General features: G+C 37.6%; 1 protein-coding gene and 1 pseudogene across 1 annotated transcript; both read left to right on the top strand.

Annotated features, from left to right (window-relative positions):
* The first annotated feature begins 7,480 nt into the window (after positions 1-7,480).
* LOC132298704 (ferredoxin--nitrite reductase, chloroplastic-like) lies at positions 7,481-10,548 on the top strand (annotated as a pseudogene).
* Positions 10,549-13,829: 3,281 nt separating this feature from the next.
* Positions 13,830-17,367, top strand: LOC132299972 (ferredoxin--nitrite reductase, chloroplastic-like). The gene is made up of 4 exons (XM_059796895.1): positions 13,830-14,386; positions 15,264-15,618; positions 15,884-16,172; positions 16,373-17,367. Exons 1-4 carry the CDS (start codon positions 14,005-14,007, stop codon positions 17,111-17,113), a joined length of 1,767 nt encoding a protein of 588 aa, XP_059652878.1. The 5' UTR covers positions 13,830-14,004; the 3' UTR covers positions 17,114-17,367.
* Positions 17,368-26,279: the final 8,912 nt, after the last annotated feature.

The raw sequence follows: 26,279 nt of genomic DNA, 5'->3' as shown, positions 1-26,279 counted from the left end.
TATATTTTAGTCTTCAAATAAATTTCTTCTTATGATTTGGTTGATGGGTATGTGAAACAATTGTAAACAGGGTAAAATGCAGTCCATTCTTAGACCGTTGTCTGCCTGAACCATGCATTGTCCCAACTCCCATAAGGTGCAACATTCTAAAGAAGTGCAAACAGAAATTTTGCTGCACGTAGCGGTCTGCTACCAACTGTCCAGGGCAAAGGAAAATGATAAATTTCATTGTTGTTGTGTTTTTTTTTTTTTTTTTTTTTTAGTGTTACTGTTTTGAGGCAAGAATCCAAGAAGCTAGACTGATTTCAAGTTAACAGTTATGGATCTTGTAACAAAACTAGTTTACGATTGAAAGATCCTAATATGTTTTGTTACTGAAATTAATGGTTAGAAGGATTTAAAAGATTTTGATACTCAACCACTTCAGTCTCATTATGTATTTCTGTGATATAATTACAGGTTTCATTTTTATTTTGTTTAATTTATTTTTTTCCTGATGAAACAAGGGATTCGGCTCTTTCCACTTGCAGGGTCATTATTTTGGGTGTCTTCGTATCAGATTGGTTCTGTTGTTTTGCTTCTGCCGGCATCTGTTCTTGGTATGTGCCATGGTTCTTTGATCCGCCCTATCTTTTGCTGTTTGTCTTCCAGATGTAGGGTGGTGCTGGTTGTTTTTTTTTTTGGCTCCAAGCTGTTATATTTTTTTATTGTTGTGCTATATGAGATATTTTTTTATGTTTTTTATTTTAAAAGTATTGATTTGCTTTACCTTTTTAAACAAAACCTGCATCAATGGACCATTTAGGTATAATGTTTCATTTTTTTACTTTCTATTTTTTTTTTTCACCCTTTTGTGAGGCAAAAATTTTGGAGTTCATTGTCACGTGATATATGACTACCCTGAAATGAGCATTAATCAATGTAATGAACATAATATTCGTACACTAGCAGCAGTAATAATATCTAGTGTAATGGTTGAGCTAATTCTTTGTAATAAGAGAGAGATTTTTTATTTGAAAACCAATAATTATCGAATTCTTTAACACTACACTTTCCTTTTAGATATTTGCTCATTGTATCAATGATAGAGATAATTGGTTACCAAATCTTCAATCAGCCAGAAATAGTAAATAAAAAGGAAAATCCAAGAGATGACTAAAAATTGGATAATGTACACAAAATAGGGCATTATTTCCACAGTTTAAAAGGTTGTATTTATGTTACTTCACATACAAGTGGTGGGAGGAAAATGGATATGGATTAGAAAAACTCTTGAAAATAGCATTTTTCTATATATAATTCCTTCAAATTCATTTTATTAAGAAGGCACGCTAACATAGTGCAAGTTTCATGTTTGATGTTTATCCATAATATCCATTACTTCACATAATCAATGGAGGTGTGTACTTCCCAATGAAAATCTCAATTTTACTTTTAGTTATACCCGTAATCTAGAAACATAGACAACCCCTGAACATCAAGATCAGATAATTGATAATTCTTCCTTTATATTCTTGAGTTTCTTCGTCTTTCTCCCCCTATCTGAGGAAGAAAAGTTGGATAGAAAATAAAAAATATATTTAATGGATACTTTCCCGAACCAAAATGTAGCGGGACTAGGTTCAACTGAAGAAGTTTTACCCAATTTTAGTTGGCCTTTATTTTCAAAAAAAATATTCCAAGAGATGGTATAATTTCATACCTATATTCATAGCCTTGTTATTCTAGTAGGCCTTTTATTTATTATGTTGTTTTTGAATTGCACGCAGTTGCATCACATCTTGGATTAACTTCTCTCAAACAAGTCTCTTGTAATAACTTGTAATTTTATCATAAAACTAGTTCTAAACAAGAAACAAGATTTAAATTAATTGAAAGAATAAATAGTGATAGGAATAACGTATATATACTGTTTGAAATAAAAATTGCGGTAAACAAATGCTAATGGGTTTGTGATGTAGGACAGAAAGTGTTGTCATACCAAACTGATATAGAATTAGAACGAAAGAAGGGATGAGAATGAGAAGATGAGATCAAGCTAGAAGAAGGTTAGACGACACATGAGGAGAGTGAAAAGTTGGATTGAAAGAAATAGGCTAGAGAGTGACTGAGAGATTGAGAATAACAAGAACAAAGAGGGAGAAAGAGATATAGAGAGAGTTTGCAAACTCGCGATAAAAATTCAATAATTAAAAACTGCCTTGTTTAGATACATAGAAGCCTTTATATATGCAAAACATAAACAAACAGTAAAAAACCCTAAGAATAGTAAAGTAATAAAATATGTTTAAAATAATAAAAACAAATTAAAATTAACCCTAATTATATCAAATCCCTAATTTCATCTATCTTTGGCCCTTTTCCAAAAGTAGAGGCGGAACAGCGTGGCACATCCCATAAAAATCATAAAAATCATAGCTTGTTCTCCATCACTGTGGTTCCCTTTGGTGATACACGACGCCAAACCTGCATATAGCCAATTTATATATTACCTTCTTGTTGCATTTACAAAATGCTTGGTGTTTCTGTTTCCAAGACTCCTAATTATTGCACTCTGAAAGAAATTTGTCAAAAACGGAGAATTTTGCTCTATTTTTTTTTCCCCCTGTTGGGTCAATAGTAGAAAAATCCACATCGATGTCTTCATATTTCTGAGGTACGCTTGGGTTATGAGAATTGCTTTCACGGATCAACTAATGTTCTAAGGCTTATACTATTGATGCATTTCGAAAGAGTGTTGGATTTCTCTCGGTGCACATATAAATATGGAAAAGGGGTACCCTTGTTTTTTACTTCGGTTGTAGTAATTGTTGTCCTCCATACTGTTTTGTTTACATGTGACCCTACTCCTTTTAAATCTACTATGGCTGTAACCAATCTTCATCTTTTGGCAATTGTTGGCAGGACATATCTAGATAATGCCCTTTTTCTGGCTGTGCAAGTCTAGCTAATTTGATGCAAGTTTTGTTGTTGATCTGCTACTGGAATTTTGCTACTGCATTTATATGTAGGATTTCTTATATTTGCAACTTAAAGTCAGGGCCACGGTTCCTCTACCAAATACCATAGTCCATGCCTTGTGCTGTCATATATGCTGCTTGATAAATGACACTTTATTTCAGCACATGTATCTTGTTACAGTTATATGAGGGCGAGGCTTGGCGCAACGGTAAGGTTGCTCCATTGTGACTTAGAAGACACGGGTTTGAAACAAGGAAACCTCTCTGCATATAGGAGTTAGATTGCATACATCTAACCCATCTAGACCCCGCAATGATTGAAGCCTCGTGCACTGGGTTTGCCCCATCTTGTTACAGTTATATGCATGCTCCTCATTTGTTACATATTGATTATTTGGAGAATACCTTCACCTTCATGGTTGTACTTGTTCCTCTCCTATGCAGATGAATGGTTGTACTGTTTTTCCCTTTCAGGATTTCTGGCTTTGCACTTCAATTGCTGTGGTTCATGATCTTGGGCTATTCCTTTTCACATTCTCCTACTTACGTAGAGAAGAAAAGGCACTTGGAGTAGAGAGAAAGACCACCTGGTTATAGGAGATTTTGATGTATAGAACAGAATTCAATGGTGAGGAAGACGCTCCCTAGGTAAGCTTCTCCAAAATTGAACTAATTATTATATACAAGTATACTAGCGTCGAGCGAGTGTTGATGAGCCAATATTAGAAGTAGAACATGTAGGAATCCGAAATGGCTGGGGAGAGAAAAGGTTCATTTTTTTTTAGGATACTCCCGGAAATAGATCCAGTGGAGACGGGGTGGGACCTTTAGCTCGGAGCATTAGAGCATGTGGGTACGAACGGGTTTGAATCCCTCCATCTACACTATAAACAGGATATATTCAAACCAATTTTCTAATTAAGAACATTTTCAAATAGAATCATATATATTCTCCCTTGAGATTATGTATTGGCAAAGAAAGTATTGCTATGTTAGGCTGCACCAAATTGGTACTTTGAATTTGGTATTGAAAAAAATTTAATATAAATTTTAAACTAAATTTCCTCCAATCTCAAATTCAATGCATTAATTTGGTATGCTCCCAAATATAAGAGAAGAATGAAAATAAATGCATGTTAGGACAGAGAAAAGAGAAAAATTTATCTGTTGATCCTCATGGAACAATATGGTTGAGTTAAGATTATTATATGAAAAATTAATAAAAGAAAATATTTAAAAATTTATGCTTTGGTTTTTGTGGTTTCGTTTTTGCAGCACCCAAATGAGAAAAAACAAAAGCTTAGGTGGCTTCACTAACCAGAAACATTTCGTATTTTTTGTTTTTAATTTCTAAAAAGGCAAAACAGAAGTAGAAAATGTGTTTAAAAACGTGTTTTTACTGCATCATTACTGAACATCAACAGTGTGTGTAATGTAAATGATATAATATATATATATATATATATATATATATATATATATATATATATATTAGTACGAGGGAAAGGGTGTTGTAAAAGGTGGAACTCAAAATATAATAAGTTTTACAAGGCTAATAATCATTTGTGTGTGCTTGTTCGTGGGTGGGTGTGGGGTTTGATATAGCTAATCACCTGGGATGGTTGGGTGAATAACCAAAGTCTCGCAAGGTGGTTTGAATATGATCCTAAATTCAAATAAGTTAGATTTCTTTCAATTTTGGGAGGAATTGACACTTGCACAGTGTGTACACGGATTGTCATAAAATATTTAGGAATAAAAAAAATATTGAAACTTGAAAAAAAAACTTATTTATTAAATTTCGACAAGTTATTTTACATGTCTTACATGATGAATTCGATCTCAATCTTGATCTAAATTCTCAATCTTGATTTAAATTTTTGTCAAAAGTCGAAAAGTAAAATTAAAAAATAATATTTTATCTAAAAAAATATTTTTCAATACAATATTTTAGCCCACTGAATATGTTTTGGCTCCATTGGTATGAGCCGTGGCGGCATGGGGCTGCCTTTGGCTCTTGGTCCTTCTTGGAGGTCAGCCTTTAGTCACCCATCCTATATAAATTAATCATCAATCATCTCTGCACGTAATCTCATAATTAATAAAGTATATATACATAAATACGAACACTACATGCCAAAGGACATGTGACAAGCTTTTCATGTTGTGTGTGAAATCAAAAAGAAATATATATATATATATATATATATATATATATATATATATATATATATATATATATTATACATGTATAGGAAGACTACATGGTCAAAGGACATGCGACAAACTTATGATGCTGTGTGACGATTTACTGGGAAGCTTTTTACAATTTGAGGCCTCCCACGGAATATTAAATTAGGCATTCTCAGACTAATCATATTATTGCAATACTAATAATTATTTAGTGGTCAATATGAATAATAAAGTTTAGTTATGGTCTCCAAAAAATAAATATAATAAACAAAGTATAACTTTTGGGTCTCTTCTCCCATTGGGCCTCGGGACATCATATGGTAATTTTTATATGTGAGCTAATTATTGTCCCGAAACAATATAATAATTTTAAGATTAAGCAGCTTTCCTCTAGGTTTGTATATATATATATATATATGGGGTAAGTGTAAAAAATATCCTTAGAGTATACTTTTTGTAGTATTTTTACTCTCTATTTGAAAAAGTGTGCAATAAACACTCCTAATATATTGATATTGTGCAAAATTACCACTCTGTCATCAATCTGACATAAATTAGTGTTGTAATACCCATTTTACCTTTTTATTCTTTCCAAATGCCCATGCAATTATCTCTCCACTGCAATCATCATATGCCTTCAGTGCTTGCCGTCTCCACCACACGCCGAAAATTTCAGTATCAATCACCTGCCATGTTGTAGATAGATCTAATTGGCTCAATTTACTCTCCAATAGAAGACTAATATAATGAGCTGTTTGCTAAACCTGCCTTGTTGTAAAACCTAGTTTGGAATGAGTTGTTTGCTAAACCGCATCTAAGTGTTGGCAGCTTTTCTTCTGCCAGTTCATTCATTGATTGGTTTATTCCAAATTCTACTGCTATGTCTCTGAGATCTAATTTTCTTATCTCTGTTTTTGCTAATACACACTCATAGATTCATTAGCACGATTTAATAATAATAATAATATCAAGGAAAGCCGCACATTAACTTCACAAACCAAGTTAATTATGAATCAAAAAAGAATTGATTGACTTGCACATTAATGATTCTAAGAATGGTGTTTGGAATTGAAATTGTAAAAAAATATCACTTTTGAAAGGCATTAAACATCTATATAGATAACTAAACTATGTTTCTTGATAGAAACACAAGAAAAGCATTAGAACCCAATTCATGCGTTCCATAAAAATAGAGTTCAAAAACAAAAAATAAATAAATAAATAAAACCCACATTTCAGGCAATAAAAAAGGAAGTTAAATTTGATTACTGTACAAGGACGAGCCGGCCTAATCCTCCCCAACCTCTCCTCTGTCTCCAAATTCCCTTCCGGCCTTGGGCACCGTCACGACGAGCTCGCCGTTGGCATTGACAGCACTGGCCAACTCTAGCCTTGCCGATGCCAGAAGTTGATACCTCCACGCATCCACCACCAGCTCATCCAACAACAATTCGACCCCGTTGCCACCGCCTTTGCCTATAATCTTGGTCACGCCGAGGTGAATTTCGAAGGCATGGGCCCTCAAGCCGTTTCCGAAGGTGTCGTTGTTTCCGAAGGTGAATTTCAACAATTCTCTTGAATTGCTGCTACAAATAGCAAAAGAAGCCTTTTCTTCTTACCCTTTCCACCTCTTTGGACTTTTTATAAAGTCAATATCACCATCGCAAAGAAGAACCAGTCTTGTGTGGGGGAGCAGGAAGAGGAGGCGGCGGCAGAGTTGAAGAGATGATAAGGGAAAAACATTGTCCTTTTTGGTCTTTTTACAAAAAAATATATATTTTTCTATATTTTATAAAATTATTTAATAAGGGTAATTTGGTCAATTTAGATTTTAAATGTGTGAAAGGGACCTAATTGCACCAAATTGAAATTTGAGGAGTGTTTTTTTGCACGTGAAGGATGTGATATGCACTGTAAATATACTGTTTTTTGCACTTTACCCATATATATATATATATATATAGTCATAGTCATTTGCAGCATATGTGGACGCGTGGCCCAACAGCTAACCTAAGTTCCCCCCAAAACATCAACGAAAGGTGCCTCATTTAAAAAATAAAAAACCCGGCAAAATGGCACTTTAGTAAAAACACATTAACGGTTTTTCACAATGCACTCTTTGACAACCACTGAGGAGTCCGTCTATGAAACATGGTCACAGCCGCCTCTCTTCCCACCCTCGAAAGGTCCCAAACCATCCCCTACAAAATGCCAACACCCACCTCTTCTCTCTCTCTCATCCTTTCATCACCACCACTGCTGCCGCCGCCACCCACTGGCACCACCACAAACGTGGCCGCCTATGATTTTCAGCTCCCTCTGACACCATGTCATCGATTTCGGTTGGATTATTGGCACCTTCATTGCAACATTATTCAAAACGTTCCAAAACCAAACCCTATGCCACTCCGCCCCGAGCGTCGGAGATTGATGTGGAGAGGCTGGAGCCTAGAGTGGAGGAAAGAGGAGGGTATTGGGTGCTGAAGGAGAAGTTTAGGGGAGGTGTAAATCCTCAAGAGAAGGTGAAGCTTGAAAGAGAGCCAATGAAGCTAATCATTGAAATGGTATTGAGGAACTTGCTAAGATCCCATTTGAAGAGATAGAGAAATCAAATCTCACTAAGGATGATATTGATGTGAGGCTCAAGTGGCTTGGTCTATTCCACAAAAGGAATCATCAGTGTAAGTCCAACCATTCAAATTGGTTCATTTAATAACTTAAAAAGTACCCATTTCTATAGAAAATTGAAAAGAATATTAGCTTCATATGATTTTCGAGTCAGGATCACCTAATGTGGGACAGGATGTCCTGTGTTAGTCACGCAACACAATACATCGATCGTGCAACATGTTATATAAAATTATTGCGTAAGCGATTTAATGTAATTTTTGCACAAGTGACACGAATTTTTATATTTACTTTTGACTTTTGCTCACACACTTACTTATCCTTATGCGAACTTGAACCTTCGAGCTACTTTGGAAGAGAAGGAAGTACCACTAAGTTACAACCTTTGGTATACTTTTGAGTTTTTTAAAATCTTTCTGCAAAATGCATAAATTTTATGATTTTGTACTCCCGTTATATAGTGTAAGTTTTTACTCAAGGCTTTGATGAAGAAACTTTTTTCAATTAATAAAAAAAAAAAGATTTTTCACTTAAATTTGAGGCTGACAATTTAAAGTTGTTGAATCATAAAAGAATGGGGTTTCTTATAGCATTGATGGTACCCTTTGTTTGGTTGATGAGAAAATTGATGAAAAGAAAAGAAAGTACATATTTGCATATGATTCCTCTTGTGCTTGAAATTTTTATGACTTCACTCCACCCATCCTATATATAAAATTCCAATTTCTCATTTTTGTTCCCAAAATTTTCAGTAATCAATGGCAGTATAATTCCATAGATTTGATTGATTTAATTCTCATTACCCTATAACAAGGTTCTTCTGTAGATTCAGCTTATTTTTCTTTAATTTAAGTTTAATGGTGATGATCAGATGGTAGATTCATGATGAGACTGAAGCTACCAAATGGTGTAACAACAAGCACACAGACTCGATATCTCGCTAGTGTCATAAGGCAATATGGGAAGGAGGGTTGTGCTGATTTGACCACAAGGCAAAACTGGCAAATTCGCGGCGTGGTACTGCCTGATGTGCCGGAAATATTAGAAGGGCTCGCCAAAGTTGGCTTGACAAGCTTGCAGAGCGGCATGGACAACGTTAGGGGTCCGGTTGGTAATCCTCTTGCAGGGATTGACCCACATGAGATCGTCGATACACGGCCTTATGCGAACTTGCTATCCCAATTCATCACTGCTAATTCACTTGGCAATCCAGCATTCACTAACTTGTAAGTAAAACATACACTCCCTTTTTGAGGCTTTAAGTAGTTTTTCATAGGGCAGGCCTAGATACATGGGGGTGTGTGTTTTCAAAATATGGAATTATTCATTTGAACTTTTTTAGTTGAAAATTTTGTGTATATCCATATTGATGCAGACCGAGGAAATGGAATGTATGCGTAGTAGGTTCTCACGATCTTTATGAGCTCCCCCACATCAATGATCTTGCTTACATGCCCGCGACAAAGAATGGTCGGTTTGGATTCAATTTGCTAGTGGGCGGATTCTTTAGCCGCAAGCGGTGTGCAGAGGCAATTCCTCTTGATGCGTGGGTTCCAACGGATGATGTAATCTCCGTGTGCAAAGCAGTGCTTGAGGCTTACAGAGATCTTGGCTCTAGAGGGAACAGGCAAAGAACAAGAATGATGTGGCTCATTGATGAACTTGTGAGTGGTCCTTCTCTCCTCTAATGTCACACTAAGCAAGTCATATTTCATATTATTGTAGTTAGTGACACACACACACACACATATATATATATAGCGAAAAATGTTAGCCTAACGTTATTTTTGGCCAAATAAGATACCAGACCTCGAACCATGTCCAAAGGATCGAAGTACAAATAGACTCCAAAACCAAACAAACTTTCTTGATGTCCAAAGGGTCGAAGTACAAATAGACTCCAAAACCAAACAGACTTTCTTGGTAGTCTATCGTACCCTACCAAGTGATAAGAAGTAGCTCGAAAGATTCATGACATGGTAACCATACCATCATTTCTTATTTCGTTTTGAATGTGAAAATGCAGGGCATAGAAGGATTCCGGTCAGAGGTAGCGAAGAGAATGCCTCTACAGGAGCTGGAGAGATCATCTTCCGAAGATCTGGTTGATAAGCAGTGGGAGAGGAGAGATTATTTTGGTGTCCATCCACAGAAACAGGAAGGCTTTAGCTTTGTGGGACTTCACATCCCGGTAGGTCGTGTCCAAGCTGATGATATGGATGAGCTTGCACGGTTAGCAGACGAGTATGGCTCAGGAGAACTACGGCTCACTGTGGAGCAAAACATCGTTATTCCCAACATTGTGAACTCGAAACTTGAGGCCTTATTGAAGGAGCCTCTTCTAAAGGACATGTTTTTGGCAGAGCCTCCTATTCTAATGAAAGGGTTGGTAGCCTGCATTGGCAATCAGTTCTGTGGGCAAGGCATAATCGAGACAAAGGCCCGGGCACTGAAGCTCAGTGAGGAGCTGCAACGGCTAGTTTCCGTGAGTCGGCCAGTGAGGATGCATTGGACAGGCTGCCCCAATAGTTGTGGGCAGGTTCAAGTGGCTGATATCGGATTCATGGGGTGCATGACAAGGGATAAGAATGGGAAGACTTGTGAAGGGATAGATGTCTTCTTGGGAGGGAGAATTGGGAGTGACTCACATTTGGGAGATCTTTTTGAGAAGGGTGTCCCTTGCAAGGACTTGGTGCCCTTAGTTGTGGACATTTTGGTTAATCGCTTTGGCGCTGTCCCAAGAGACAGAGAAGAAGGGGAAGATTAGTTCTAATATACATGTCCTTGGTTCATTGTTGGTCTGTACTGGCTCGGAAAGAAAAATGTGCAAGCATTTGGACACACACACAATATATATATATATATATATATATATATTATAAAAATAAAAATAAAAACTGTGTAATGGTTCAGTTTTCTAAGAACTGAAAATCAGAGAACAATTATGAAAACTTAGTTTAGAAAAGCCTATTATGAGGAAATTATGAAAAATAGTTCTCTGAACACAATTTTTTTCTTTTTTTGAGTTTTTGAAAATTATTTTCTGAGTGACAAAATAAACAGACCCTATGTTTTTTTTGATAAGTTTACAACTGTTTGGTGGTAGACCCTATTCGAATACGTATTTAAAATAAGATTTACTTTAGCAAATGGTTCAGAAAAGTAAAAAAACATAAGAAAATGCTTGTATGCCATCTCTTTCATATCATGTTTGTTTGTCTGTTTTTTATTTACTTTTTTTTTTTTAGAAGATATTTGATCTCATTTATATTCTTCTTTACCAGCTTTCGCAGCATAGAATTAGTGTCTTAGAATTGAATTTGAAGAAAATTTAACTTAAATATTGAATTAAATTTTCTTCAATTCTAATTTTAAGATACCAATTTCATACAATCTAACATAGCAAAAAAATTTGCTCAAAGTTCATTTGTTATTGTACTATGTGGTCGCATACAAGGTAATTGGGTTTTGACATATTGAGAGGTGTTTTACTTGATTAATTAATGGATGTTAGTTATGTCCCTAATTTCAAAAGATTTATCGACTGTCAGCCACCAGGCCGATAAGATATTTAAAATTAAAAGTACATTAGAAAAAAATATTTGAACTAGGGTGAGCTAATCACTTGGAATAAGATGGCAAAATCAACAAGCTACGTTTTCCAATTCTACTATCAAGGCATTGACCGAAATTAAGTTATCGTGAAGAGTCATATTGGCCGATCTAACTATCATCTCTACTAGAAGAATGACGTCACGTCAATAAGGAGTTTTCCTAACTCATCTTCTCAAACTTTCATATTCCTTAATAATCTCAGCCACATGTGAAAAGAACAAAATTTCTTTTATAGCTAATTTGCTTTCGACCGAGTAGGTCTCCAGATTGATAGAATCGGCCTTAAAGGCCTCAGTAAGGCCCATTTTAGTTGGATCGACCACCATTAATATTTTTTTTTTAAGTCTCTGAAGCTGGCCGACGAAGCTCTATCTTCAGCCGATGGACCTCTGTGAGTAATTCTTGAGAATCAGCGTTAGCCAGGTTCCTTTTCATGGTGGCAATATAAGTCATCCCATGTTGTCAGTATCTACATATCGGGTTGGCATGCAATCTTCATTATTGATGTTTGCTTAGTCATTTCAAAAATCAATGTAATGTTTAGAAATGTGGTTTTAGAGTTTGAGAAAATCAATTTTAAAATTTTAAACCATTAGTCTATGTAATATAGAGAGTAGGGATTGTCCACAAGGACTAGTAACTTGATTCAACCTCAAATTAATGGACAAATGATATGATAAGAGAGGTGTTTGTTTGATCCTAATTAACAACTAAGTAGGCTAAAGTAAATGCAAGAAAGAGTAATGATAATGAACAAAGAAAAAAAGATACTGATGAAGAGCTTAGGGCATGGAATCCAACATTGGCCTTATAATTGTATCATTGCAATCAAATTGGGGAAATAATTGTGCATAAAAGAGTTGTGGCTACAAGCACACAATAGAGATCAATAGGATATGTAAATTACATCAACATATATAATTTATCAAAACTTAACATGCATTGTCTACCTACCTACTTCTATTCTAGAGTTATAGTACAATCCATCAAATCTGAGAATTAATTATCAAATTAAATGCAATTACATCAACTAAGCACCATTGTATAACCATCATCCACACAATTACAAAGAGTGAAGATGTTGAGATCAATCAACCACAATCAATGTATAAGACAATATAAAGATCATAAGAAGATTGATTAAAGCATTTAAACACAAACTAGCTTGGTTCAACCAAGTCCAATCCTCAAGGTTATACAATCTACACAATTTAAACCCCAAATTGAAAACAAATAATACAATACTTGACTTAGGGCTTCATCCAGCCCTAAGAGAAGAATTAGCTAGCCATAGAGGAGGATTTGATCATCTTGGAAGCTTGATTCACCATTTCCAAGCACATCCAGAGTCCTTCAATGGTGGAAGAGAACTTTAGAGAGAAAAAGTGCTCCAAGCCTTGCTCAAGATCAATTCTAATTCAAGTCTCCCATTCAATTTGGATCCTTCTTCTATATACCTTGGTTTAAGGCTCGAAAATGGTCAGATCGAGGCTCTATGGCTCGTGGGCTGAATGCACCTCAAAGTTGTGATGAAGAGAGCTCAAGATCTGAAGTTGTTGAGCTTCTGTCGTGAATGCGATCGACCGCGTTTAAGACGTGATTGATCGCAACTCGAACTATGGTTAGACCAATGTTTTTTTTTTTTTTTTTTAACCTTTACCTTTTAGTTTGAAAGTCGAGAAAGTACCACTAGACTATAGTCCTTACATCTAACATACATATATCTTTGATCGATGCTATTCAAAGTCAATAATCAAGCCGAATAACTTGACATAATTAATTGCTACCATAAATTTCTTAAAACAAGCCCTGCAAAAAATTTACTTTAATGCATATGAAAATCATTTGAAAATTTACTCTATCATATTATTAGGGCTAACTGTTCATTTGAAGATCATTTTATTATATTATTTCATAGTTATACATAGAAAATGTGGACGCGTGCCCCGCACAACCAACTTAAGTCCCTCGTAAGTACGCACGTGGCACAAGTTTCTATTCTCAATTTTTTTTTTTTTTTTCATAATTGGCGTTGAATTGTCATAGCATAGTCATTAAGTAGAGGTCACAAGTTTTTTTTATATTTATAAAAAATGATAAATTTTACTTACCTCCCCTGAAGTTGTCAATATTCCACATAGACATTTATACGTTTCATAATTACACTACACATGAAATGTTTGATGTCATTTCAGACATAATAATAAGGGCAAAATAGTCAAGTAGGGATAATCCCTTACATAAATCAGAACTTTAAAGGAGAAAATGAAATTATAAAACATGGATGGGTCTATGTGGGATATTGATAAATCTCAAAGTAGGTAAGTGAAATTTACCAAAAAGGGGGGAGGGGTACTTTAGTAAAAACACACAAACCGCCCCTTTTCACAATATCCAAGGTAATACGACTCTTGACAACTACCAAGAGTCGGTACTATCAGGACACGGTCACAACCTCCTCCTCTCTTCACACTCTCCTAAGGTCCCAAACCATCCTCTACAAAATGCTCACATCCATCTCTTCTCTCTCTAATCCTCTCACTATCACCACCGCCGGCACCGCCACAACCATCACCACCGCCTATAATTTTCCGCTTACTGTAATCCCATGTCATCAATTTCAGCTCGATTTTTGGCACCTTCATTGCCAAATTACTCGAACCGTTCCAAAACCAGACTCTACGCCACTCCGGCCACCACGAAGGTTGTGACGTCGCCGCCAGGAGCGGCGGAGATCGATGGGGAGAGGCTGGAGCCGAGAGTGGAGGAAAGAGAAGGGTATTGGGTACTGAAGGAGAAGTTCAGGGGAGGTATAAATCCTCAAGAAAAGGTGAAGATTGAAAAAGAGCCCATGAAACTAGTCATTGAAAATGGTATTGAGGAAATTGCTAAGACCCCATTTGAAGAGATAGAGAAATCAAAGCTCACTAAGGATGATATTGATGTGAGGCTAAAGTGGCTTGGTTTATTCCACAGAAGAAAGCATCAATGTAAGTCCAACAGCTCAAATTGGTTCTATTTTACATAAATTAAGAATTTATTTTTTAAGAAAATTACCCTCATATTGTTCTATTTATATTTTTTTTTTTTCGAGTTTTGATACTTGTCTGTTGAATTAATTGCATGGATTATTGTATAAGATCTGTAAAATTCATAAATTTTATTAGTTTTCTTTTTTTCTTTTTTCTTTTTTTGGAAATTTTAAATTTTATGAGTTGTACTCCCATTATAATGTGTAATTTTAAACTGAAAGCTCTGATATATATATATTGATAGATAAAAAAAATAAAAATAAAAACTTCTGATAAATTACTATAATGAGTTTTCTAAAACTTCTTTCAATTAATAAAACAAGATTAATTGCTTGGATCTGAGCTTGGAATCTAAAGTTTTTTTTTTTTTTTTCCTGGAATCTAAAGTTGTTGAATCATTAAAGAATGGAGTTTCTTAAATCAGTGTATGATACCTTTACCAGCTATACATTCCACTTTGGAAGATCAAGATTCAAGTCTCATAGGGGCAAGTTGGTGGGTGTGTTTCTTGCCAATGTTTAAAAAAAAAATATTAAAAGAAAAAAAAGGTACCCTTTGTTTGGTTGATGATAAGATTGATGAAAAGAAAAGAAAGTGCATATTTGCATATGATTCCTCTTGGGCTTGAAATTTTTATGACATCACTCCAACCCATCCTATATAAAAATTCCAAGTTCTCATTTTTGTTCCCAAAATTTTCAGTAATCAATTGCAGTATAATTCCATAGATTTTATTGATTTTATTCTCATTACCCTATAACAAGATTCTACTATAGATTCCAATTTTTTTTTTTTTTTTTTTTTTTTGTAATTTGTATTTAATGGTTATGATCAGATGGTAGATTCATGATGAGACTGAAGCTACCAAATGGTGTAACAACAAGCGCACAGACTCGATATCTAGCCAGTGCTATAAGGAAATATGGGAAGGAGGGCTGTGCAGATGTGACTACAAGGCAAAACTGGCAAATTCGTGGCGTGGTACTGCCTGATGTGCCAGAAATTCTAAAGGGACTTGCCGAAGTTGGCTTGACAAGCTTGCAAAGTGGCATGGACAATGTGAGGAACCCAGTTGGTAATCCTCTTGCAGGGATTGATCCAGATGAGATTGTCGATACAAGGCCTTATGCAAACTTGCTTTCCCAATTCATCACTGCCAATTCACTTGGCAATCCAGCATTCACTAACTTGTAAGTAAAAATACACTCCCTTTGTAGTTCTTTTAATGTTCAAATATGGGTGTATAATTTTTGAGGCTCAAGTTGTTTTGCATGTGTTAGTATGTATGAGAAAGGCCTAGATACTATATGGATGTATCTTTTTTACTGATGTAGAATGAAACTCAAAATAATGAATTTATACGAACAAAAACACTAATTTCTCGAATCTGATGAGAATAACTATGAAAGAAGCCACATTTTTGTGACAGTTTTGTGTATATCTATATTGATGCAGACCGAGGAAGTGGAATGTATGTGTAGTGGGTTCTCACGATCTTTATGAGCATCCCCACATCAATGATCTTGCTTACATGCCTGCGACAAAGGATGGTCGGCTTGGATTCAATTTGCTAGTGGGGGGATTCTTTAGCCCCAAGCGGTGTGCAGAGGCAATTCCTCTTGATGCCTGGGTTCCAGCAGATGATGTGATCCCAGTGTGCAAAGCCGTGTTGGAGGCTTACAGAGACCTCGGCACTAGAGGGAACAGGCAAAAAACAAGAATGATGTGGTTAATTGATGAACTTGTGAGTGGTCATATTCTCCTCTTTTGTCACGCTATGTGAATTGTATTTGTGTAGTCAGGGAGAACTTGATATATATTTTTGGATTCATTCCTTAACAGCTTGAAATTTTGCGGAAAATGGTAGTCTAACGTATCCCAAAAGATTCATGACATGGTAAACATACCATCATTTCTTATTTCCTTTTGATTGTGAAAATGCAGGGCATAGAAGGATTCCGGTCAGAGGTAGTGAAGAGAATGCCTCAACAAGAGCTGGAGAGATCATCTTCCGAAGATCTGGTTGAACAGAAGTGGGAGAGGAGAGATTATCTCGGTGTCCATCCACAGAAACAGGAAGGCTTTAGCTTCATGGGACTTCACATCCCAGTAGGTCGTGTCCAAGCAGATGATATGGATGCGCTTGCACGGTTAGCAGACGAATATGGCTCAGGAGAACTCCGGCTCACTGTGGAACAAAACATTGTCATTCCTAACATTGAGAACTCGAAACTTGAGGCCTTATTGAAGGAGCCTCTTCTAAAGGACAGGTTTTTGCCGGAGCCTCCTCTTCTAATGAAAGGATTGGTAGCCTGCACTGGCAATCAGTTCTGTGGGCAAGCCATAATTGAGACAAAGGCCCGGGCAATGAAGGTGACTGAGGAGGTACAACGGCTAGTTTCAGTGACTCGGCCAGTGAGGATGCACTGGACAGGGTGCCCCAATAGCTGTGGGCAGGTTCAAGTGGCGGATATCGGATTCATGGGGTGCATGGCAAGGGATGAGAATGGGAAGATGTGCGAAGGGGTAGATGTCTTCTTGGGAGGGAGAATTGGGAGTGACTCGCATTTGGGAGATCTTTATAAGAAGGGTGTCCCTTGCAAGGACTTGGTGCCCTTAGTTGTGGACATTCTCGTCGATCGATTTGGCGCTGTCCCAAGAGACAGAGAAGAAGGGGAAGATTAGGTCGAATGTATATGTCCTTGGTTCATTGTTGGTTCTTACCAGTTCAGAAAGAAAAATATGCAAGCATTTGGACAAAGAAAACCATGGAAGCATGTATTGAAGAGATATTTGTTGATCGAACTTGAAGAACTGATTAAAAGGTCTGTATTGGTGACAAGTAAAATTTATTCATTCAGATATGTATTTGAAATAAGAGTTACTTTGGTAAATTGGTTCAGAAAAGTTATACAACATAAGAAAGTGCTTGTATGCCATCTCTTTGATCTCCTGTATGTTGTTATTGAAAGCTTTGCTCAATTTTGGTTTCCTATAAAGAAGATGTGAAAATTAGTTTGTTGTGTGTGTGTGTGTGTCTTACTTTAATCAAATCGCATAATGCAAAATGTTTGTTGAATTGTAGGGGAAGTGTTCTCTCCTTTGAATGTAGATGGACATTGAGCTTCAGAGACTTTGAAAACGGTTGGTAGCATGCATTGTTTTCTGAAAATCCTAAGCTCCATTATTGTTCTTATTATAAAATTATAAATTGTTCTTATTATAAAATTATAAATACATGATCGATTGCAATCCTAAATAAATAAATTAGTTCTTTTAAATACATGATTGATGTTTCCATGTTTTCTATAAATACATGATTGATTGCAATCCTAAATCATGTATGTCTATAAATACATGATTGATTGTAATCCTAAGTAATTTCCATATTTCATGTATCAAGAAAGAAAGACTTGTTTGATTCCAATGTTGTAGGGCTTTTCTCTCTTTCTTACCTTTTGTTCAAAAAAATTTGGTCTGATCTCGGGCTGCTTATATATGTATAAGTTTGTTTTATGGTTTTTTTGGAAAAATTTAAAAATTAAAGTTTATTTAATAAAAAATAACAAGAAAAAAAGTTTTTTTTATTTTTATATCTAAAACAAAATAAGATACGTTTTATTTTGGTTGCTTTAATAAAAATAAAATTAGTTGGAAGCATAAAAAAATTAATGTCTTTAAAAATAAATAAATAAATTGTTGAATGGGTCAACCCGTCCGCCGTGAAATTGTTGGGCTTGGATTACTTAGGAGCCCAGCTATGAGTTGAAATCGGGCCAACCCAGCTCGATTTCGGGTTGAGTTTGGGTTGGGACCAAGCTGGGCTGGGCCTGCCCAACTTGTACCCCTATTTCAAAGTAGGCTTGGTAAAAGTGGTTCTTTTTTTTCTTTTTTCTTTTTTAACACCAACAGAGAGCATCGATTAAGAAAAGGAAAAATTACATTCAGGGAGAAGAGCATCTAACAACCATTAAGGCCATATACTCTACTCGGAATCACTACAATTGGCTTCAAGAGCCTTCCTGCTTAACAAGTGAGCTATAACATTTCCTCCACGAGGAATCCACGCCAAAGAAGAACCTACACATTCCTTTAAAAGAGCTAATATATCATTGAACACCACACAGAGAGCTTCAACAGTTGGTTGCAACTTCATGACTGATTGACAGTCCCCTCAACCACCACATGCAGATAATCCCAACTCTTTAGAAACAAAAGAGCCTCACGAAGCACCAAAGCTTCAGCCAAAGCAGGAACACTGAAGCAATTTTTATAGGTTGGCCCAAATTGTTTCTGAGAATCATACCTCCACCACAAGAATGAGAAAAAGAGTTAAATGCAGCGTCGAAATTAAGTTTGTAAAAACCTATCGCCTGGGCAGACCACTTTTTCGACGGGGAGGAGACAAAAGTTGTTGGGAGAGAGAGAAGACAGTGTTGATGAGAAACCTCTCGAAATTCTTGAAAATCCTTAAGAGCCTGTTGAAAAGCATCAAAAGGGTCCCAAGATTTCATAGAAAACACTAGATCATTCCTGCACCTCCAGATGGACCAACAGATGAAAGCGGCCAGCCCAATACACTCAGCCGAGCCCTCGGACGAACTCTATACCGAGCAAAGGTCGACCCACCGTTTTGGCCAAAAAGAAGGCTGTTGGCCACCAAAATCAATTCTAAAAGGACTTAACTTCTACACTGTACAAGCAAAAGGACACGTGCAAAGAAGGTGATCAACAGTTTCGTCGTAAAAACCACAAAAAGCACAACAAGATACCGCAGTAGCCCCATAAAAACTTAGTTGTTTGTTCACTGGAAGCCTCTCGTGAAGGCATTGCCAAACAAAAAGTTGAATTTTTTTATATGCATGAATTCTCCAAACAGTACTCCACATCGCGTTTTGACTGGCTTTAAAGCTACTGCCCATATCAGACTTGGAAACTTGAGAATTATTAAGAAAGGAGAGAGCGACATGATAAGCACTCTTTACCGAAAACTGACCATCCTTAGAGCAACCCCAAACTTTAATGTCAGCACCTCTATAAACAATGATGGGAATTTTGAGAATGAGATCACTGTCACACCGATTAAAATGTTGACACACCAAGGATGAATTCCATTTAGAGGTGGATGGGATGATCAAATCTACCACAAATAAGAAAGGAGCTCCAAGCTTGCTTGAAGTTACAGCCAGATTAGTCCTATCAGGAAGCCAATTGTCTAACCAACAGTTAACCGCTGAACCATCACCAATGTGCCACCTCATGCCTCGTTTAATAACCTCCTTTGCGGAAATAATACTCTTCCAAACCCAAAAAGCAGATGCTCTATTGGGAGACTCCATAAAGATGCAATTCTTGAAGTACTTCTTTTTAAAAGATTTGTACAACAAAGACTCATCTCCAATCTCCATCCTCCAAGCCACCTTAGCCAGAAGAGCCAAGTTGAAAGCTTCAACATTTTTGAACCAATGCCGCCACTGGCTTTGGATTTACAGAGGGTGTCCCAACTGATCCACTTAATCTTGTTAGATGTCTCTTCACCACTCCACCAAAAATTAAGGAATTTACTAATCAAGACATTGCAATTGTTCTTTGGAATTCGGAAACACTGCATTGCATAAGTTGGGAGAGCCGAAAGAACAGTTTTAATCATAACCTCTTTGCCGGCTTTGGAAAGCAATTTACCTTTGAGAGATTTGGTTTTAGAAGAAACTTTTTCCGAAAGAAAAGCAAACGCTGCCACTTTAGAGCGACCCAGAAGGGAAGGAAGACCAAGGTACTTGTTGGACCAGTCGACATTGCAAATGCCCATAGATAGACTGGATTGGGTCCCTTGAGATAAGGAGGTATTGGGAGAAAAAAAACAAACAAGATTTATCCAAGTTGATGAGTTGACCGGTTAAAGCTTCATATTAGTTAAGAAGAATTTTCACCTACCCTACCTCTGGATCCTTAGCCTTACAAAAAATGAGGGCATCATCTGCAAATAATAAATGTGAAATAGAAGGACAACCTCGGCCCATTTTTAGGCCAAGAAGCTGTTTACAACTCAAAGAGTGGTGGAACAGAGTTGAAAGACCTTCGGCTTAAAAAAAAAAAAAGATAGGGAGATAAAGGGTCTCCCTGTCTTAGGCCTCTAAAGGGACTGACCGAATCACCCATTTCCCTGTTAATGAGAACGGAGTAAGAAACAGAGCTAATACACTCCATCAACAAAGTCACCCATCGCCTATCAAACCCCAAGTGGCTCATAAATTGGCTGAGAAAAGCCCAATTAACTCTATCATAAGCCTTCGCCATATCTAATTTCAAAGCCATGAAATAGTTCTCTCTAGTTTTCTTTGATTTGAGAACATGCATAAGGTCCTGGGCAAGCATAATATTATCGTGAATGAGGCGGTGTGGCACAAAGGCGCTTTAATTATCACTTATAAGCATTGAAAGAAGAGGCTTGAGCCTGTTTGCCAAAGCCTTGGAATAGATCTTGTAAGCCACGTTGCACAATGATATAGGCCTAAAATTAACCATAGAAGTTTGGTGTTTTACCTTAGGGATGAACACCAGATTAGTAGCATTGAGACTGCGCGGCAGAGCATCACCTTGAAGAAAAGAATTGAATCCCTGAACAAGATCAACCTTCAAAATATCCCAATTCGTTTGGAAAAAAGGGGGGTGAAACCATCAGGGCCAGGAGCCTTGTATGGACCCATACTTGCAAGAGCAAACCGTAATTCCGCTTCTGTACCTTCTTTGAGAAGATCGTTGTTCATCTCCGATGTAACTCGGCATCAACATGGACAGGAGCGAGGGAAAAGAGAAGCTGATAATAATCTTCGGCCACTCGACGAATGTCATTCTTTGAGTTCCACCACTGGCCATTTGTATCTTCAAGACCCATGATCTCATTTTTCCTTTTACGAATTTGAGTTTTGCGGTGATAAAATTTTGTATTTTGGTCTCCATGTTTAAGCCAGACAATTCTTGATTTTTGTAACCAGAAAATCTCTTCTTCTCGCCAAGCATTTCCCAACTCCTGTTCAAGCTTGAAAAAAAAGCTTTATCATACCCAGACACTTGTTCTTGAAGGTGCTTCAATTTCCCCTCTAAATCCATAATTTTCCAGTGGGCATTGTTGCATTTTCCCCTTCTCCAGAACTTGAGGTCCGATTGACACATGCTTAATTTTTTATTGATACAATCCAATGGAGGGCCATAAAACAGGGTGTCCCAAGCCTTTTCTACGATAGGAGTAAACTCTGTCTCCTTCACCCAGCGAGCGTCGAAGTGAAAATTTCTCTTAACGTGAGAGATAGAATCATTGAAGGACAACATGATGGCATTATGATCTGAACCCTACACATTAAGGTGATAAAGCATGCAACGCGGGAATGACTGCAACCATTGATTTGTACAGAGAGCTCGGTCAAGTCTGGCAAGAATCAGGTCTCTTGTATCCCGTTTGTTGTGCCAAGTGAAAGGGAAACCTTTGAATCTGATATCCACAAGACCACAATCCTCAAGAAAATTTTTAAAATCCTTAAGCATCCATCCTTGTTTCATGCGACCCCTCAATTTTTCATCTCGATGTAATAAAGCGTTAAAATCACCCATTAGGAACCAGTTGGGACCTAATTGAAATTTTAGATTATGAATATATCTCTATTGGTACACACGATCTTTCTATGAACAAGACCCATATACACCGGTGAAAAACCAAGGCTGAGCGTCCCTGCCACCAACAACTTTGCAGGTAATTTGAAATTCAGAAAAGTAAATTATTGAAATATTCCATTCTTTTGAAAATAAAAGAGCCAAACCGCCATTTCTGCCCACTGAAGGCACCACAAAAGAATCATACGTACCCAGCAAAACTCAAATTTTCTCCGCTCTGTCAGACACGTTCTTCGTCTCTGAAAGAAAAATCAGAGGAGGGGAATGGAGGTAAACAAGCCTCCTCAACTGAGAAACTGTCAGGGGATTCTCCAAACCGTGACAATTCCACACCAGAATCCTCATTGAGGGGTTTGGGGCAATGCGAGGCTGGCTACCACCACCGGTTTGGATAAAAGGAAGAGTTCTCCACAGCCGAAGATTGGCTATGCCCTGTGAGATCTTCAGTTTTGGTATACTGAGAAAGGTTCTGTGATGTTTTCAATTTTTGGCATTTTTCTTTTCCAGAAATTTTAACGCCGCAAAGGCATTTTCGTATTTTATCGTTTTGCATATCGGACACTACAGGGTGTGTCAGTTGTGTTTGTGAGTTGTTTGGGACATTTCATTGAGTCCAAGACTCTTTGAAATGTAAGGGTGATCATTTGTGCATTTTTCAGTTTTCGGACCGGACGTACCCGTATGGGACACGTTATTGGTACTGTCGTGTACGGGGATTTTAGTCGGGTCCATTAGCATTTCATGCATTTTATTTAATGAATTTTATGTAGTTGAAATTAGTATGTGCATATGTGTAATTATGTGTGTATGTGGTGAAAATTAAAAGCAAAAGAAAAGGGAAAAGAAAATAAAATTTGGTGGGACCCACCTCACCCCATTTAAGTGGTTTAGAGATCACTTTGGATCTCAATTCTCTCTATCTCTCCCACAGGTCTCTCTCTCATCCTCCCAATTCTCTTTTTTCTTTTTCTTTTCCTACAACTTCAACTTTAGATCTCTTTCTCACTATTTGGAGATTTTGTGTGCCGTTTGCGGCAAATTAAAGAGCGCATCGAGGGCTTCGAATTCATCAGAGCCAACTTTCATTTGGCCACCATTTGGAAGACCGGGTCTGAAGTGTAAAATTGGAAGTTTTGCAAAATCTTGAGGTAGGGGTTCTTAATTCACACTTTTCTTGTTCTTTTGTGAGTCATCTCTCTTTAATTGTTGCAAAACATGCTTAATTTTAACTTAATTGTCTTGAGAATGATATATTTGTATTATTTGGAATCTATACTTGTATGTGTTGATGAAATTATGTGAAAAGCATGCTTAGATGTTAATTTACAAGCCTATAATGTTTATTAATTTTATAGAAGATGCTATGAAGGAGCATGTTAAATTGTGTAGTGTAAATTTCTTTTATGCTAATATTATTGGTGAAGTACATGACATGCATTTCATGGCATTGGGCATGAAAAAAAAAGGGAAAGTGTTTTGAAATAAAAGTGAAAAGGGATTTTGGGGAGAAATTTTGATTAAACGGTTTTGAGAAAACCCAGTCGTCGCGGAATCACCAAAGGGCTGGTGTGTTAACATAACCTAGAGGGAAGTAAGGAGATTGCCCTAGCGTGGTTGAGCTATCTGGGCCCAAAATGATGCTGCGGGGGTACCAAAGGTCAGGGATAGTAGCCAATCCTTCTCTCGTGTCGCTGCGAAGTCACCAAAGGGCGGGTTATATTAACAGTTTGTGAAGTGATGGATAGTGACATGCATAACATTGCATTCACGGCATGACATTTAATTATTTTGAACCTTGGATTGCCTTGTGTGATGGTTAAGGACCCAAGAAATTGACGGTGTGACCTAGGTGACCTCGGGTCAGGGTAAGGACCCGGATAACGGTCCGGATCCACGGGTTCGGGTTGTTGCAAAGTTGGTATCAAAGCCATGGTTCGAAAACCATTGGGACAACGGGTAGAGGCCTACATAGGGTTGCATGGGAAGTTGTTTGCATTGATTGTGTGTCTATGTGTTACTTGTTATTACTTGAAGGAGCATGCTTAACTGATTATTTGTCTATGTACTTGCATGTTCATGCTAAGGTGTTAGTGCATAGTTTTGCATGCTAAGTGTTAGTGCGGCATCATTTCATGTTGAGTTATCCACGGTAGACCATTGTGTCATGTCATTGAATTGTTTTCTCATTCTTTTTAGTACAATGTCACGGCGTGAGGAACCAAGAGAAGTTGGCCTTAGGCCAACAAGGGGTGATGTTGGCGAAAGTTCCATCTCCAACCTGGCAGAGCCAGTTGATGAGGACACACTTCTTAAGGATTTGATTGCCCCAAGAGTTGTTCCTACAAGGAGGGATAATGTGGAAGCACCCGTTGAAGAGGGTGAAAGCTAGGCGGAATTAGTATTGAATCGCTTGTTGTAGAAGGCCTTGATGGCTACCATTGTTACTCACCCGCAGTCGATACCACAACCGGTACCACAACCTGTAGCCCAAGTTGAAGAGACGCCAGCACAGAAACGTCTCAAAATTATAAAAAGGTTTTCTCAGTTGATGCCGGTAATGTTCGAGGGTGGTGCGGATCCAATGGAAACGGATGACTATATGGATCAAGTTGAAACTCAATTGACCTCTATGGATGTGATGGATGATCACTTGAAAATCATCCTAGCCACTTACTAGTTTTCTAAGGATGCCAAGTTTTGGTGGAAGTCGGTCACAAATCAGTATAAGATTGAAGAGATGAGTTAGGATAGGTTCAAGGAGCTATTCTATGAGAAGTATTTCCTTGCCTCCAAGAGATAGGAGTTAAAGGATCAGTTTATTGGTCTCATCCAAGGTAATATGTCGGTAACAAAGTAAGAGAACAAGTTCACTTCTTTTTCCCGCTTTGCTCCAGAGATGTTGAAAGATGAAGTTGATAAGGTTCGGAAGTTTATCTCCGGACTTGACTACAAAATGAGGCCGTTGTTAATAGCACAGGGCATCAAGGTTTATTTTGAGGTAGTGGAAAGAGCATTGATGCTACAGGCGGAGGCCAAAGATAAAGATGCAAGAATGGAACAATGGAAGCAAAAGAGGATTGTAGGACCATTTTTAGAAGGACCTTCAGGGAAAAAGAACAGGTGTGGTTCATCCCAATTTCAGGGGCAGCAGTCTGCACGATCCACTCCTACAACTCCTATGCCAGCTGGGTCTGATAGAAGTGGAGTTGTCTGCTTTCAGTGTCAGCAACTTGAACATTACAAGTCCAATTATCCCATGAGACCGTCTTCAGTTTCTTTAGCTCTGAAGGCTTGTTATGGGTGTGGCCAGCAGGGCTATTTGATTCGAGACTGTCCAAGTCAGGTAGCAGGCACCACTAGCGGCAGAGGGTCACGACAAAGACCATCATAGTCGGCTACAGTTCAGTCAGGTTTCAGACCACCGCCACCACCACAGCCTGCTATGTCTTCTCAGGGTTCACGACCAGCTAGGAGGGACACTCCTACTGTGTCGGCATAGCAGTCTGGTGTTCAGATTGGTAGTTCTCAAGCACAGGCACCGCAAGGACGTATCTTTGCACTTGCACTGACTGATGCACCACCTGGATTATCAGTTCTCCGAGGTATATTTCCGGTGTTTGGTTCTTGGGCCCATGTTTTGTTTGACTCTGGTGTATCTCATTCCTTCATATCATTATCATTTGCACTTACATCGGGGTTAGAGATTAGTTTCATGAATCGGACATTGTATGTTGATACTCGAGTTGGGGTTTTGGTGTCTTTGAGCCAAGTTGTGCGGGATTATTCTATTGTGATAGCCGGGCGGACCTTTGTGTTTGACCTTATCCTCTTGGAGATGACTAGCTTTGATGTCATTCTCGAGATGGATTGACTAGCTTCCTTTCATGCCACGATCGACTGTTTTAGAGGTAGAGTCACAGTTTGCACTCCCGAGAAAGATTGTTTCTTTTTCGTGGGAGATCGGAGTGATTCCCATATTTCATCGTTTCATGGAGTTCGTGGACGGAGTCGTGGTGATTACTTCTTAGCTAGCCTTATAGTCGAAAAAGATGATGTTGTGGAAGAAGATTATCCTGCAGTTGTTCATGATTTTCTGGATATGTTTCTAGAAGATTTGACAGAGTTGCCTCCACACCGAGAAGTGAAGTTCACTATTGATTTAATGCCAGGTATCGCGCCGATT

The sequence above is a fragment of the Cornus florida genome, unplaced genomic scaffold (genome assembly GCF_030987335.1).
Source record: "Cornus florida cultivar Cherokee Brave unplaced genomic scaffold, ASM3098733v1 CherokeeBrave_3.0.0_Hap2_Chr03, whole genome shotgun sequence".
NCBI lineage: Eukaryota > Viridiplantae > Streptophyta > Magnoliopsida > Cornales > Cornaceae > Cornus > Cornus florida.
The sequence above is the reverse complement of the archived record's forward strand: the minus strand, read 5'-3'. Positions and strand labels throughout refer to the sequence as shown.

Bases quoted from the DNA above. Each gene is read 5' to 3' on its own strand.
- LOC132299972 (XM_059796895.1), top strand. From the start codon at position 14,005: ATGTCATCAATTTCAGCTCGATTTTTGGCACCTTCATTGCCAAATTAC. The intron at 14,387-15,263 runs GTAAGTCCAACA...GGTTATGATCAG, and splicing joins CCACAGAAGAAAGCATCAAT to ATGGTAGATTCATGATGAGA. The intron at 16,173-16,372 runs GTGAGTGGTCAT...GTGAAAATGCAG, and splicing joins TGTGGTTAATTGATGAACTT to GGCATAGAAGGATTCCGGTC.